Below are 17,124 nucleotides of genomic sequence, written 5' to 3'. Positions count from 1 at the left end.
CTTGGTGTAAAACTAACATATGAGATCAGAATGAATTGTACTGTTTCAGTTTTGTTATTTTGTACTGAATATGGACTGAGCCAAGGCACAAATTGCTCTCTTTTCATAAAGATTTTACTAATGTATTAAATCTGAAATGCTGTCATTAGCTTCTTTCTCAAGAAAGAAAACATCTACTTATCATTCCAGACTGACAAAGTGCCTTCTTCTAAGGAAAGGTCTCTTGTACCAAAATAAGAGATTTGAAATTACATAGGAGAGTGCTTGGGAATACTTACAAGTGGAGCTATGCTAACTTAATCTGACAGTACTGGAGTCTTTGTGGAATTTAGAGATAACAGCTTGGATCCATTTAAATCCAATGATTTTTGGCATAACTAGCTGCTGTTCCTTTCTTATAAATTCTCTGGATTATTTTTTTTCTAAAATTAAGACTGTGTTATTGCTAATTGTAAGAAAACTTTCACATTCATCTCTCTCTTTTTTTTTTTCTTTTTTTTCTTTTTTTTTTTTTTTTTTTTCCCAGAGTGCTGCCAAAATGAGTGAATCTCTTTCAAGCAGTTACTCCGTGAATCAGCCAAACTCCTCTGAGAGTGAACAGAGTTTATCTACACGCCATTTCAATGTTACTGAACCTGTAGTGGCCAAAAGGATCTGTTTTTATAAAAGTGGAGATCCTCAGTTTAATGGAATCAAAATGGTCATTAACAACCGGTCTTACAAAACATTTGATGCCTTGCTGGACAGCTTATCTAAACGGGTCCCGTTACCTTTTGGAGTAAGGAATATCAGTACGCCAAAAGGGAGACACAGCATCACCAGTCTGGAGGATCTTGAAGATGGAAAATCTTATATTTGCTCCCATCAGAGGAAAATGAAGCCTATCAACCTAGAACAGGCTAGCAGAAAACCACTGCCCTGGCAGATCAGTAGGCCTGTCAGTGCTCGTCGTAGAGCTGTGCAATTAGCAAAGGAGAATGAAGATGGATTTGGCCATCAAGAAAGCAAAATAACAACTCCCAAAAAGATGCTTGTTTTCAAAAATGGAGATGTAAGACTCAGACGCACCATAGTTCTGGGAAAGAAAAATACACAAAACTTTGAGGCCTTTCTGGATTACATGAGTGAATTAATGCAGTATCCAGTTGCAAAACTTTATACCACTGATGGCAGAAAGGTGAGAATGAAAATGAGCACTGATGATTGCTTTATGTTTGCTTCTAGAATATTTTTTAGAAAACTGATGATTATATCACTTGGGACCCTGACATGGTGTAGTTTAATGTGCTGAATTTCAGCTGTCTTCCCTCTGTAAGGCTAACTAGCTTGGAGGAAATAATTGCATACAAATCTTGTAATCGGAGAGAAGCAAGCAGGAACATTGTATTTCAAGTCATCAAGAAAAGTAACTTTTCTTTTTCTTTCTTAAGCCTCTTCCAGTTATAATCTCAGTTATATATAGAAATATATATATTTTGCCTAATTACACAGATATTTCCCTTAGTATTTATGCAATTTTTCTGTTTTTAAATGTTTTATAAATACTATAGGTAGTATCTGATAGACATAGATATTTTATTATTGCACAAATGGGGAGTGGTTTGCTAGTTAATTACTTGAAATTAGGAGATCTCATTTTCTTCAGTTCCTGAACAACAGACCAAGTTTTGTACCTTAAGCCAAGAAGTTGCAGCAATAATAATTCTGGTTTTCATTTCACACATTGTTCTATACAACTTCATTTCAGTATTTAACAACAGAGGGGACTTGTGGTTGTACCTGAAGACATGAATCTGGGAAGGGAATTCCATGCGGAGTGTCTGTTGAGGGCAAATCTTCGATTAAATTCTACATTAGGTTGGGAAACTCTTCATATGTCTGAGAAGTGCAGTTTACAAGCCTCATTTTGCAATATATCTTGGAATATAAATTCAAAGATTTTAGACGGCCCCTGAACAACTTGATCTGAAGTTAGACCTTGTTTGAGCTGCGAGTTACACTAGATGATATCCAGAGGTCTTTCCCAACAGAAATTGTTCTAGGATTCTGTCCCGTTCCTCTGTGGTGGTACATATGAAGTATGTAGTCTGTGTAGTTTGTGATGTAGTCTGAATTTTCCATTTCTTCCTCTGTGTTCATATGTATACCTACCTACAAAAGCACATTCTTTTTCCATGGCTGTATATTATAAGGAAATTTTATCTGTATCCAAGTCTTCTTAAACTCTTTTTCTAGTATACTTATATAACAAGACATACCCTCAGAGAGAGAAATTTCCATATAGGAATTGAAAAATTAATTCTGCTCTGTGTTACATATTTAATAGCCAGCTGTAAAATAATGTAGAGACTAAGAAGTGAAGATATTAAAGCATGAAAAAGATAAATCTCTTACATTATTTTTTGTGGTTGCTGAGATGGAGAAATTAATGTTATGGTGGTGGGTTGTTTTTTTTTTTTCCTTTTTTTTTTTTTGCAGGTTCCTAATCTTCAGGCCCTGATATTGTGCTCTGGAGCTGTAGTTGCAGCAGGGAGAGAGCCTTTTAAACCAAGTAATTATGAATCTCTTGGGTATTCACGGCCTGCCAGATTACTTGGAATTGCAAATCGTGTGTACCCCAAAGCAAATTTGAAGTCAGAAAGTGAAAACAGTAAGTTCTTTGAATTAATTTGTATTTTACTAATTGGTTCATCTCTCACAGCATAAAATATAAACCATGACAATCTTACTGGGATCAAGGATATTCAGAAAGACCAAGTGAAACTGTTTATTTTTGTTCTAAATCATCTGTAGGAATTAGAAAGATAAAATTAAGTTTTTTTTAAAGTTAATTTTCCTTTTAAAATATAAGTTTCTGCTAAGAACTCAATTTGCGTATTTTCTCTCAAACTGGCTGATTTAGAACAAGGATTCAAATCAAGATGTATATTATATTTCAATGAACTTGATTGTTATTGTTGTGTTAATGCACTTAATTTTCTTTCTTTTCTGGGGGGAGGGGTATTACATTTAATAATAGCAGAGGTAAAAGAGACCCCAAAGGTTACTTCAGAATCCTTAGCTAGCCAAATTGATTGAGAAAAACTTTTGTGCAGTTTTCAAAATTTAGCAAATGGCAATTTGGCTTATTATCTTGACTTTCACATTTTCCTATGTCACATAGTCAGCATAGACATGAAATTCATTGTAACACTCATCCACTTATAAACTCAAACTCTTTTTGTGAAGCCTACAGAGATTGTCACTCTTTCCCATATTCTCATACCCGTGATATATGCTTTTCTTTTGACTACTCAAGAAATTGTGCCACTGAGAAATTTCAGTGAATGTGAGATTGCTAGATTAAGAATATGAAGAGAAGCCAGGCCAGCTGGAAAGCCTCAGGCTGTGGGGAACAAAATGATGCAACAGTAGGACTTTAGGACATGCATGAATCCTTAGCCTTACAGTATGCTGTAGGCAGAAGTGCTGTCTCAGAAGTTGTTTAATCCAGAGGTACTTCGCTCTCATGATATACTTGTATGCTGTATTGTAAAGCTCGGGGTATGCTGTAATTGTTTCTATACTGAGATTTTTTCCATGGCAACTTCACAGCGTCCTGCTGTATAAGACACTGAGCTTCCATTTACTTGAAGAGATTTATTCCGTATCCCTCACAGTTTGTAATGTATCTACCAAACTATTCATTTCGGTTTTTCTCAGTCTTCGCAGCCTTTGTGTTCTTGACTTTCATAGCTTGAGAGCTGTTTGCAAGGCATCAGTAATGAGTCAAAGGAAAATGAATTGGAACATTTTGTGAATGAAAATTCTGGAGTTCAAAATTCCTCTTGAAATTCTGCTTTGAGTCAGAAATCTAGGCTCGAAATGATGTTTAAAAAAAAAAAAAAAGTGAATAGTTGAGAATATGATAAACTTTGTCTAATCCTTAGTTAACAGGAATAAGAAAGAAAAAATAGTCAGAGATTCTTTAACTGAGACAAAAAAAAAAAAAACCAACGAAAAGCCTCATATTCCATGCAGTGATTATCACATTAATAATAATGCCTGAATTGTTAAATTTTTTGAAAATAGAGGTCGAGATTTTACTTTGGAAAACACTGGGTTTGGTCCTTGTTAGAGGAATTAGTAAAAATTTTTATTTCTGATTCATGGGAAAGTATATGAATGAGAAACTCACAACACATTTCTCCTGAAATTATAGACACCAAAAATGGAGATTACTTCTCCACAGAAGGTCAGTCTTGGGGACTGAATCTGAAACATTTAGTCACGGATGTCAATAACACTGCTCATAGTAATGACTCATATCTTGCAGATTGTTGAATTAAGAGATGTATTTACATATTGACTGACACATTTTAGCACTCACTGTTAGGACTAACAGGAGATGATATGCAAGTGATTGTTAAGGAAAAAATATAATGGAAAATATAACGAAAATATAAAGTTAGCTTAAAGCTCCAACAAATGCAGGCCTATGAAACTCTTGAAAAGTTCAAGGTAACCTCATCTCCCAGATGAGTACACAATGAGAACATGTATTATATTTTCAGGCTTTGGAGCTTGAAGTAGAAATATAGCTCTGGCATTTCAGTGTCTATTAAAAAAAAAATGGAAGAGAAAAAGTAGTTAAAACCTCAATATTTTATTAAAACTTTGTTGCATTTTGCTCTCTAAGAATTTCTGGAAGTCAATAGCAAACATTTTAATGCTTTTTCTCTTTCTAATACTCTAGGAAATAAACTTTATTAAATTCCTTTGTACTAATTTTTCTCATTTCTTCTTCTCTCTTTGTTTTTTCCTTTGCTGCCTGTCTACTGTCTGACCATCTGGATCCTTATCCATCATATCTGTCTACTCTACTCTCCATCTACTGAATGAACTTGGGTTCTTTAAATGTAATTGTTGGTAGCGAGAGCTGAAGTGATGTCTAGCTCAAGATCTCAAATATTCTCCGTTTCTTCTGGTAAAGGGTCCAGCAATGATAACAATTTAAATGATAACAACTCAGATTCTTCCTATCTTCCTGACAATCATAAAAACATAGGAGGAAATCAGATAGTTAATGGGGAAGACTTATCTGTGGCACAGTTTGAAGATGACATTGAGAAGTCTGTTCACCTTAATCAAGATGGCAGTATGACAGTGGAAATGAAAGTTCGATTCAAAATTAAGGAGGAAGAAACTATTAAATGGACAACCACTGTAAGTCGTGCTGGCTTTCCTGATGAAAAAAATGCCACCATTTACAATTCTGTGATGAGTGCAGAAGACTGCTTATCCAGTGTAAATGTATCAGAATGTATAAAACAAAAGGATGCTCCATTTTTGGACAGCTACGGTGAGGAACAAGAGTCATTAAAGCAACTGCACACAGAAGTCTCAGATAAAGAATCAGAGTCTGATTTAAAAATGGATGTTTATAATATCTGTCAGAGGAACAATTCTGCTGATCTAGATGTAAGCAATGTTCCTGAGGAAAATATCAGACCTCATTTTTATAGGCCTCCCACCCCTGGGCCAAGACGTGTTAGAAAAAAGAAAGCAGTAGTTGAAAGTGTCACCGTAGTTTCTGAGAAAGAGGTTCAGGAGAAAACAATGGGACAGTTTTCCTACAGTGAGGAAATACAGAATGGAGAAAATACATCTGAGTATTGTATGGTAGCACAATCAAACACAAAAAAATCAAGTGTCAGTAATCCAAAGATTAGTGAGATGAGTGACAATGACTTATTAAAACTTTCTTCAGAGAATAAAAAAGAAGAAATGCTTTTCAATGTAAGGCACAAAAGTCATGATTTAATCAGGACCACAGATAAGGAAATATTAGATTTATCAGATGAGCCTGAATTGGTACAGAATGTATTAGAGAAATCAGTTATGGAACAAGGTACATATAGTAGTTTAGTATCAACCTGTAAAGCCAACATTAGTGATTTTATGCCATCATCAAAAATATGCAAGGCAGCCAGGCCAGTTTCAGCAGACCATATTCATGAGTTATGTGATATAAAACAAACAAGAAGATCTCTCAGCTCTTACATTAAATATTCAGAATTTTCTCAGTCAGAAAATGAAAAAATAAAATGCAAGACTTCTGATTTATTAACTTTTTCTCAAGATTCTTTGCATTCAGCCTGTCATCATAATCAGATGGAGATGGTGGCACCTCCATGTAGTAAAGCACCTACTGAGAAAATAAATCCAACAACTGGATTCTTTTCTACTGTTAATGAAACTGAGAATCAAATCAATGTCTGGTCTGAATCTGTGATGGCATCACATCTGACTGGTGAAAGCCAATCTGTATCTTCTCTCACCAACAAGAAGAAGAAGAAGAGAAAATCCTTGTCCAATTTTCTAGAGCAGAAGATATATGAAAATCAAAAAGATACAGAATTTTCAGGGATAATTAGAAGTGAGGGAATGCTTATCACAAGCAAAACAACAACTATAGATAGCTGTTCTGACATGCTTCAGAAAAATAGATTACTTGTAAAAAACAATGACGGATCTGCCAATTCAGACAAAAGCAAACATCCTGAATATGAGATATATCACCCTGATTCAGTGGAACAAAATGGAATATCATCATCTAACAAGAAACTAAGAGCTAATAGACAATTGACTGAGGTAAAATTGAAGTCAGGCAAAAATAGTAGTTCCCTTTTATCTGCAAAAAGTGAAGATGGCGTAATGTCAGTTGATTCAAGAACTGAAACTGAAAACAGCCAGGATGAATTGAGTCCTGCAAAAGAAGGCAAACATCTCACAACCAGTTTCTTTGAACAGACACCTAACTCAGCAACAATATCAAATGTGTTGTCAGAAGTGCCTATGGATCATAATGTAGAAAAAGAAAAGGAGAATGTTTTAGAAAATTTAGCATCAAAGAAAGAGAAAAAACAAAAGAAGAAGAAAAATCTAAGTAAAAATAAAAATAAATTAAGTATGTCAGACAGTGCTATCACACTAGAGGCTCTGAAACAGGAGTATTTTAAAGAGCATGTTGTTGAGCATTCACTTGGAAACTACGTCCAAAGTTGGCTGAAAAACCTGTCACCAAATGCTGTCTTGCCACCCATAAACAAAAAAGATGGGAATGTAAACAATGGTGACGACTGTCATTTTTCTAAAGAAAAGATTGGTGCTTTTGTAGATCAAGAAGATAGATATATTACCGATGAAGTACGTATGATTGGAAAGAAACACCTGTTTGAACATAATCTAACTAAGAAACAACTAAAGCCTCTTTTTGAATTGGGAGCTGTAGAAGAGTCAGCCAAACAGTCAAGTGGAAAGCAAACTGACTCTTTGACTCATGATAACACAACATTAGTAGAAGAAGCCAAGTATTTACTACAGTCAGAACTTCATCATGCTAGTAAACTACACTTGTTTCATGAAACACATGTCAATAAAAAGGTGTCAGAAGGTAATATTCAAGACATCAATCTATGTCAGAGAAAACGATCTGAAGTTGCTGTTCAAGTTGATTGTACAATTGGCAATGAGAAAATTGGAACAGATGTTCAGAATAATTGCATGTCTAGTATTTTGCTTCATGAGTTGCAGTCAACTTTGCTTGGTCTCCAGAAAGAACACAGTGGATGTATAGAAAAGACATGCAATCTTCCAGATCTTTCTCTGCCAGTTTTTGGTTCTTCCTCCAACCTCCTCCTAGCATGGCTACTAATACTGAGTCTGAGAGAGAATTTGATTGGCACCATCAAAGATGATATTCAAAAAGCTCCCTGTAGCTGTTCTGAAATCTTAACGCAACTGCAATTCTTAAAACAAGCAACAGTCTTAGAAAAAGTTGATGAACTGAAGGCTGCTTTCTCCCATTTTCAACAGATAATCCCAACAATCCCAACCTCCCAACAATCAACAGATAATAACTTATTACACGCTGGGAAGGAACAAAGAAAGCAGGATGTCACATGTTGCCATGAAAATATGCCTATATCTGAAATTCATAATGTTATACATTTGCATGAAGATGAAAAATCAGATAAACCTTGTATTGCAAAGGACAGTTTGTATACTGAAGAAGTGTTAAAATTGTCTGGGGATTTAGAAAGATGTCCTGATATACAGGAAGAGGTTTGTAGAGCAACAGAGGTTTCAGAATTGAGTGCTCCCAGAACAGAGCTAGATGATCAATATGCCAATACTAATTCAACCGAACATAGCCTTCCATCAGCTATAGAGCTACCTGAAGCAAATGAAGAAATGGCTTATAGCCTGCATAAAAAACATCAAGATAACACTGATGCATCATTCATTAACGAAGGGTCAGATACTTCAATAGAACCTAATTCAACAGTTCACAGTGTAACTTCTAATGATAAAAATTTTGTTTCAGATAAGGATATGTCTGAGATAGAATGTGATGAAGATATTACTCATATTACTACTGATAACAGGGAAGATGAGACAGTTGATCCAAATTTGAATGACGAAAAAGCAAATAACCAACTTAAACAAGGTGCTGATACCCATGTAGAACATAGTTACGAGGATTATTCTGTACAGGAAGGGAAGGAAGACACAGAAACTTGTGAAGATACTTCTGAGAGGTTATCTACAAACTCTCCATTATCTTTTTGTTATGAATCCAAGCAAATTACAGAATATGATATGAGTGAAGGAGAACAGAAATTGCAAGTAGAAGAACAGGAGAGTAGAACATGTTCAGAACCTTCTCAATTAAAAAAATGTTTAAAAAGCCCTGCTACTTCAGACTGGTCAGATTACAGACCAGATACTGAAGAGAGCGATTATAACGTTAGAGCATCCAGTGATTTGACCAATGAAAGTGGGGACGAAGCAATACTTGAAAAACTTTATAATACTGGCTACGTACAAAGAACTATTGAACGACTTTATGGTAAGACAGAAGCTTCATTTAAGCCTGACTTTCAGAAAGGATATCCTTATATGTCCAAAGTACTATGGAAAGATACTGAAGAATTCCACTCTGCAATGGTAACAAAAAACACTATTTTTTTCCAAGAACCCAGGCCTCTTTCTGCAGATAATTTTTCACATTCTTCGCTGCAATCACAAGAATTTCCAGAAATCATTAACAAAGATGATACTGTATGGAAAAGAGAAAATATTTCTTCACCAACAGAACAACCTACATTTAATGGAGAAGAGACAAATTCTACTGATAACTATTCAGGAGAATTTCCGAAGAAACATTGTCACTCTAGTACACATTCTAAAGAAGATGAAGGAGTATTGATTGATAAAGGCAAATGGCTTCTCAAAGAAAATCATTTGATAAGAAAATCGCCGCCTGAGCAGACTGGAATGTATGCCAATTTGGATACAACATCAACAGACACAGTGCTTGATACTAATGGTGATGATGCTCCATACTCACATTTTGGCAATCTGAATCAGTACCCAATCCTCAATGAAATTTCTTCTTCTGAGCTTGAAGACATGGCAAGACCCTCTAAAAATTTTTGCAACTACTTCAATATACCTCACAGCAGTGATTCAGACCCTTTACAAGATGACTTATGTGCAAAAAGCAAACCTACCTTCAGTGGTAAAACCACTTCTCCTCCTGTAGGAAACAAAGGAAAGATCAAACCTTCAGCCACAGAGGTTGATACCAATTTTCCAGCTTTTGCATCTGTAGAATTTAGATTGCCTGATAACAAGGTGCATCCATTGGAGCAGCCTTTGAATGATGAACCCATACAATCTCAGCCAACTGATGATAGCAATGCTAACAGAAGTGCTCTTCAGGAAGAAGATTCTCTGGATAAGCTCCATGCTATATGTGGCCAACATTGTCCAATACTGATGGTGATGGTAACACCAATTAATGAGGAACAAAGAGGATATGCTTACCAAAAAGCATCTGATCTCGAGAACCAGCTAGGTCTATGTTTGACCAAAAATATTCAACATTTGCGATGGTCAGGCAAAAATTTAGTAACAAATGAAAATAATTGTGTGAACCTGAAGAACAACTTAATCAATAAGATTGCCAATAGTATTTTTAGTAGGTTTAATGCTAGTAACGCCCTAGATTTTATTAGTAACATTAGGATACTGTCATCTTCAACTCTGAAAAATGAGATAAATTTAGAGATGTTAGATAGCATAGGGGATGTGAAAGCAAAGCCTGTGGTAATTAGTAATAGTCAAAACAGTGTATCCAAGCACATACCCAGTAATCATACTGTAGGCACAAATAATGAGCCATCCAATACAAAACCAATAATGTGCCAAGCATTCAAGATAAACAGAAATTATATTGTTGGAGAAAAATTGTCTCCCACATTAGAGGATCCAGTAGAAATTTGTCAATCTGAAATATTTCTGAAATGTGACACTCCTTTAAATACTATTGAACATAATGCCTCTGAAAATATAAAAAATGAAAATGCCTTTCCTACAGAAGATGAAGAAGAAAAGGAGGAAAAAGATTGCATTTGTGCAATTGAGAATGGATGCAGCAAATGTAAGATGCGTAATAGTGATCTTGGAAGTTCTGTAACATCAGATCAATGACAATGTCTTCCTTAAAAATATTCAGAAATTGAACCACTAAATGTCACATCCAATGAAACTCCCAGTAAGAATACACACAAATAAATATGAATCACAATTGTGTACAATTGCTGAAATACAGGTAATTATTTAGATTTTTTTTTGTGGGGAACATTATAGAAAATAAAAAGAAACTGTTCTATGATGATTTCTTGGTTAAAAAACTTACTTCCCCTAAATGTTGCCTGTATTAGTAGTATACCAACCTCTTTAGAGAAACAACTACTGCTTGTTGCAGCAAAGAGTTAACATTTTAAATGTCTTCTTAAGTTTTAAATAAGATGTCTGTATTTCGTGAAATTTGAGAAATGGTTTGATAATTATCATTCAGTATAAATGCTTAGTCCAGAACTAAATCAACTGTAATGTTTACTTTGAAAAGAAAAGTAGAAAATACTTTTCAAATACTGTATGTATTGCAATGAAAAGTAGGAATTAGTAGTCATATTAGTTTTATATACATGAATGTTATCTAACAGCTATTTCAGTTTTTAAAGCCAAATTCAGAGTAATTAGGTGAATAAAGAAGTGTTTCAGTCTATTTATAGGAAGGTCCAGACTTCAAGTGAAATTTGCCTCTTTTATCCTATCTAGTAGAATACTAGAAAAGGATCATACCTACTCATTACATAGGATTGCACAAGAACTGTGAAAGGGAAATTGTGCATCAATGGACTTCTTGATTGCCGTTGCCATATTCCCTTCAGAGGCAGCATCACTTACTCCTAAAGATGTTCTACATACTTTACAAGTGTTAACTATGTGTTCTTTTTTTTTTAACCTCTGTATTATGTTATCTATTATGTTGTCTTCTTTTTTTCTTCTTTCTATAAATACGAAGTACTATGAGAATCTTTGGAATATTTAATGTTATTGTTAATATTATTAATAATATTTAATATGTTTAAGAGTCAATCTGTTATCAAATTATTTTAGATACTTGTTTACAGTATTTCTTAATATCCTGTGCATGTAGTATTCATTTATATGTGGTTTACAATTTTCAGTAAGTGATATTAAATATAAAATTGGAAAAAAAATGTATATATTGTGATTTGTAAAAGTATTTCATTCTTATTTGTTTTTGCTTTAATTTGCTTAGACTTTAATCCTTAATACTGCACATTTAATAAACGTCTATACAGTTGGAGGCACACCTGAAGAAGAAAGGTGGTATTTGTTCAGTTAGAGAATGTTCATTTGGTATTCTGTATTCTTGGAGGCTGTGACTGGACCAACTGGCCGGTCTATGCTGCCACATACTGGGCTATGGTCATTCGGTTATCCAGACTGAGGATCTAACCAAAGCCTGACACAAACACCTTTTGGCTCATGGGCCTTGATTGTCTCCCTTTGGCAAACAGGGTACAGGGAGGAGAAGCAGAATCAGGATCTGGAGCAAAAGGGGTTTGCAGCACAGGCAGGGAAACAAATAGCTCTTCAGTTCTTGTTAGTAGTCTAGTGACAGGGATATTTCCTCATAAATAGCTGATACGTTTCTGTCTTTTGAAGCAGTATTGTATACTTGTAATAAGCGAACGTTACAACCCTGATGCAATGTTGTGATATTGACTAACAAATTACATGCCAAGCAGCTGTGTGTTTATCTGACGACACTGACCCTGATTCTGGTTCTCCACACTTCTGGGTATATTCATCGGCATGTTTTAGGCCCTCTTCCAGATGGAGAGTCTCAGTGGTATTTTTTCATCCTTTTAGATATTAGTGCAGAAATAAAACCTGTGGATGGAAAAATAAAGCTTAAAATCACTCAAATCTGACTAAATGCCATATGTGGCATAGGTTACATAGACAGTTTTATACATGACTCCATCACTTGCAGTTTTAATGCTGGATTCACTGCACTTATATGGCATTCATAACACCTTAATTTATTCTGATGTTCCAGAGCCTTTAATCAGATGCTTATTGCAGTGTTACTGAGCAAACCGAGCACTCAGGTGAGATGTGGGCATGGCCTTCAGTTACAGTCAAGAGAGACCACAGCAAGTGGTAAAATTATTGTTATACTCGCTGAAGATATCTTCGTTTCTGTACATTAATCAGAAGAGAAGGAATAAAATGGTCAGCTCAGAGCAGGACAAAAGGTTCACAGAGATGTTCCATAAGGCTTATATATTCATTAATGATTCAGGAAAGGTCTAGAATATTAAGTAGCTGAGATATGCCGAGAAAATAAAATTGCTTTTATTAGGTAAGATTGGAGAAGACTGAAGAGAGACCTTCAAGATTCTGGTGTCAAGAAGTAAGTGATTAAAAGAGGGAAAAACTATGAGGAGTAATACTTATATATAGGAGGAACTACTTATATATAGCTAAATTCTGTAAATTAACTGCAAAAGCCATAGAGAATCTTTCTGAATGAGTTAGGATGTAATATACTTGGAAGTGACAAGCATATCAAATAATGTTTTAAGAAAAGAATAGAAGAAAATTCAGCAGGCTTTACAGCCTTTAAAGGCTTTATAGAGATTATGTCATTCTTCTGGAATAAAGCAGTTTTTGTCTTGCTGTTATTAAAAAGAGAAATATCAGATATCTCTTGTCTTTTCCTTCTACATAAGACATCTCTCAGTTTTCTCTAATCATAATATTTGTCTTTCCTGGGAGCTATTCTAGTTTCAATTTTAATTGTTTATTTATTATTATCATTTTGAATGGCATTGCCAGAATTTATTGTAGTATTTAGAAGATTGTATCTCTGAACTCTTGGACACCGATCAGAAGTTTCCTCTATTTAAAAATCTTTCTCCTTATAGTCAAGTTGATGCAACATATTAGTGATTTGCTCTCTCTCTCTCTCTCTCTCTCTTTCTCTCTCTATTTTTTCCTAATCGATAAATTTACTGTTCATAACATCATGTCTTAATTGTATTTTTAAAATGCATTTCCTTACATTTTATGCTGTTGTATGTTCCTTTTTTTTTGGTAAAACTCTGGATTTTCTTATCCTCTACAGAAGTTATGCTATGGAGAATATCGATGAAAATATGAAATCCAGATAATTCTCAGTACAGATCCCTGAGTAATTTACTAGTATCTCTATAAATGAGTACCTTCCATTTCAGTACAACTTTATAATCTCCCATTTAGTTAGTTAGTTACTCTGCCTTCTTGCGCTGATCCACATTTCCATTTTAAAATACTAATTTCTCTTACACTATTCAGACATTTTAAAACTATTGTAATTTTTCTTGTATACAAAGATAAATTATTTTGTCTCTTGTGGCATCCTTGATCTAAATTGAAGAGACATGGATTGAATGCGTGGATCACTTAGTGATTAAGGAATTGGCTGGATAGTTGAACTTGACTTCTGAGTTCTTGCATTCAGTGCATGGGGTATGCAGACTTTCTCTGTTTATTCTCTTTTAATCTGTACTGTTATATAACATTTTTGTGATTTAGTTTTAATTTCTTTTGTTACATTTCACTTTTCAGTACATTTGACTTAAGTCATTCAGTACATTGACGACTTAATTAAGTCGTTCTTTTATATTTTTAAATTTGCCATTTAAAAATCAAAGCCTGGTGGTGTGTTTTTTCCCTTTTAATGTAAAATGAACCAGCTTATGATTTCTTATCTTCGGGATATTTTTTACATCTCTTTCTAAATAGTCTAATTAAAAATATATATATTCCCCAGTAGTTGATTATTTGAGGAAAAAATGTTTTGATATACTGATTCTGTCACTTAGAAGTAAATGTTTTCTACTATCTAGTAGAAATAGTAGATAGCATTTATCAGTATTAATAGTGTTTATTCTCATAAATTAGGTAGTGTCTTAATAATGCACCTTTGATTTTGACTTGCATTGTCTATCCCATTCCAAATCCAAACAGATTCGGTTTCATTTCTTATTATCCATGTGTGGTCTTGTAGCTTTCCTGAAGGCTGCATAGCTCACTTATCTTTTGAGAGCCATGCTCCAGTTGTGCTTGCTTCTTCACTGAGTTTCACTGTTACCTCTGAATATGCAAATCCATGTTTTGTGCTAGTAATAATTGGATTTCTTGACTTGTGCCTTCATCAATATTACATCTTTTCTTCATTTTACTGTTCAACATCCTATATTATTCATTCCTTTTTCTACATTTATTGGATGTTCTGTTTATGTGCATTAAAACTGCCTGTAGGGAATGAACAAGTTCCATTATGTAATACTTGAAACCATGTTTGCTAGCCGTTATGGTACATTCATTTGCCACTCTCTGGCAAAAGGAGAATGTTTTCCATGAATACGTTCTGAGATATCAAACCCTTCTTCACATCACGTGGAAGTAATCAGTTGATTTTTTTATCATCTTACTTTACCTTTGACGTCTATTTCAGGATTTCAGATAATTTGGTTTTCCACTAGCTGATTATTGTCTTCAGCCTGTTAGTGGTATTTATTCGTTCAAGCAGTAGTTTTAGCAGTTTGTTTTAACATAAAGAATACCTGGTGAGCGTACTATTTTCATAAAAATCCCCAAATTATGTAAATTACCTTCTAGCAACTAGGGTATTCTTTTTATTTTTTATTATTATGATTATTATTTTTTTAAAATATTTTTTGACCTGGTAATATGTTTTTCTGTGTCATCTGTTTCCATTTGGACTCCAATCACACAACCATTATTTCTTCATTCTGTAAGACCAACTTTCCAAATTTTTCTCTTAGACATCATGTAGTGGAATAATGAATACCTGCTTTTCTCCATTATTTTCTTTGCTTCATCCATTTTCCAGGCTGTATCTTTAGAGGTTTCTGCAAAGCTATGCTATTCTTGTTATACTAGATATGCTTGCATAGAGGGACTTTGATGGTGCACACTTATCCAAGTTTGTCAATTATAAGTGAGATTAATATGCCTGTCATACCTCACAGGAAGCTCAGCAAAGTAAATAACTGCCTTGGTAATAGAAGCAATAAGCTAAATTCAGCTGTGAACAAAGGAGATTGCTGCAACTTTTAAGAAGGATCTTTAAGAAGAGTTGTTGGAAAATGTGATTCTATGAATTATTTCTCTTCCTCAGGCCTAGCAGTTAGCACTTATGTACTTCTGGTTTAATGTGTTCAAGCTGTGGCAATTCTTGTAAGGATGAAGTTTAATCTAATAGTAAGAGTAATTGTTTGGCAGTTCATTATTTAATAATGACAAAATAATTACTTATAACTGTTTATACAATATCTGTGTACTCACAGTATTTTCCAGAGAAGTGATACAAGGTCATGTCTTCAAAGTTGGGTAGTGGTGTACACTCCAAATTTACAGTAATAATAACATATTTCATATTCCTGCACCTAAGTAATACAACTTCTTTCACATTCTGTCTCCATCTTTAAAATTTTAACTTCCTACTTAGATCATTTTAGGTCATAAACCTACAAGCATTTTTCAAACAAACAAGTAAATACCAGAACACTACTCTAGGACAGATTAAGTGGAAAGAAAAAAATAGCAAATTTTAAGTAAATAGGTCATAGATCAGAGTTAGTCCCCAGGGTAAAATTTTAAGGACACAGTTGACCTTCAGAACCGTTCTGTTGTCAGTGCTAGTCTTCCACTAAAAGGAAGTGTTGTAGAACGTGTGTAGAGAAATGTTATTCGGAAAGAGAGAATTATAGAAAAGTAGTTTTATGCTTATGAGAGCTGACAATTAAACTTCTCTGTATGGTAAGACTGACTGCTACAGATGTTGCTACAGCAGTATTACTATGATAAAGCTGAATAATCAGTGTCTGGTATCCTGTAGTACTGGAACACCCCTGTTTGCAAAGACCGTATTACATATTTTGAATGATCATAATTTATCTAGTGAATACAATTGTTTTCATCATAGTGCCTTGGGATATAGAAAATGTACTTGATTGCTCAAGATGTTGAAAGTTTTTTGTGTCATAAATCCCAGCAGATAGTACACTCTACAAACTCACTGATCTTCAGTGATACTACTATCATTTCAAGATAATGGGCTATTCAGGCAGAGAATCAACAGATCCAGTGTTACAGTATTATACAGTACTTCCTAAGACTTATTTGTGTAACTGATGCTAATATATGTGTCTTTGTTAGCAAATAGCTTAGATATGTGAAAAGATTTGTGGCAGTTGTAAGCTTCTTTGATACTGCAGTAAAAAACATTCACTCTGCTACTACAGGAGTGGGAGTTTTGTCCTCAAAGATGAACCAAGGACTCTGCTAATGACTTCCTGACTCTTCACTCAAAGTCTAGGGAACAGTATCAATTTTAACAGTTTCTAATTCTACACCACTGCAATTCCCAGAGAATGTGTGATTTATGTACTAGCATAATGGCCATGCAGAACAAAATGCTTATAGCAAAAGCTTGACTCTAAGCAGGACTCTTAGATTCTACCATCAGACCTCATTAGAGGTTAGAATTTATAATATGTCTTTACGGAGCATTTTCTTCTGCTTTTTATTAAAAGCAGTATTAATAATTTAAACATAGCCGCTAAGTGGTATGGAGGATGTAGATTATCAACTCATTTACTTCCCAGACAGAAATTTATTGAC

At 34.3% G+C, this 17,124-nt stretch overlaps 1 protein-coding gene across 1 annotated transcript in view; it reads left to right on the top strand.

Annotated features, from left to right (window-relative positions):
* The first annotated feature begins 538 nt into the window (after positions 1-538).
* Positions 539-17,124, top strand: part of RP1 (RP1 axonemal microtubule associated) — a 168,078-nt gene continuing 151,492 nt past the window's right edge. The window contains 2 exon segments of the mRNA XM_042808614.1: positions 539-1,177; positions 2,479-2,650. Of these exon segments, the coding sequence (XP_042664548.1) occupies positions 539-1,177; positions 2,479-2,650 (811 nt within the window).

The sequence above is a fragment of the Centrocercus urophasianus genome, unplaced genomic scaffold (genome assembly GCF_019232065.1).
Source record: "Centrocercus urophasianus isolate 14NV4802_14NV808 unplaced genomic scaffold, USGS_Curo_1.0 seq_11, whole genome shotgun sequence".
Classification (NCBI taxonomy): domain Eukaryota; kingdom Metazoa; phylum Chordata; class Aves; order Galliformes; family Phasianidae; genus Centrocercus; species Centrocercus urophasianus.
The sequence above is the reverse complement of the archived record's forward strand: the minus strand, read 5'-3'. Positions and strand labels throughout refer to the sequence as shown.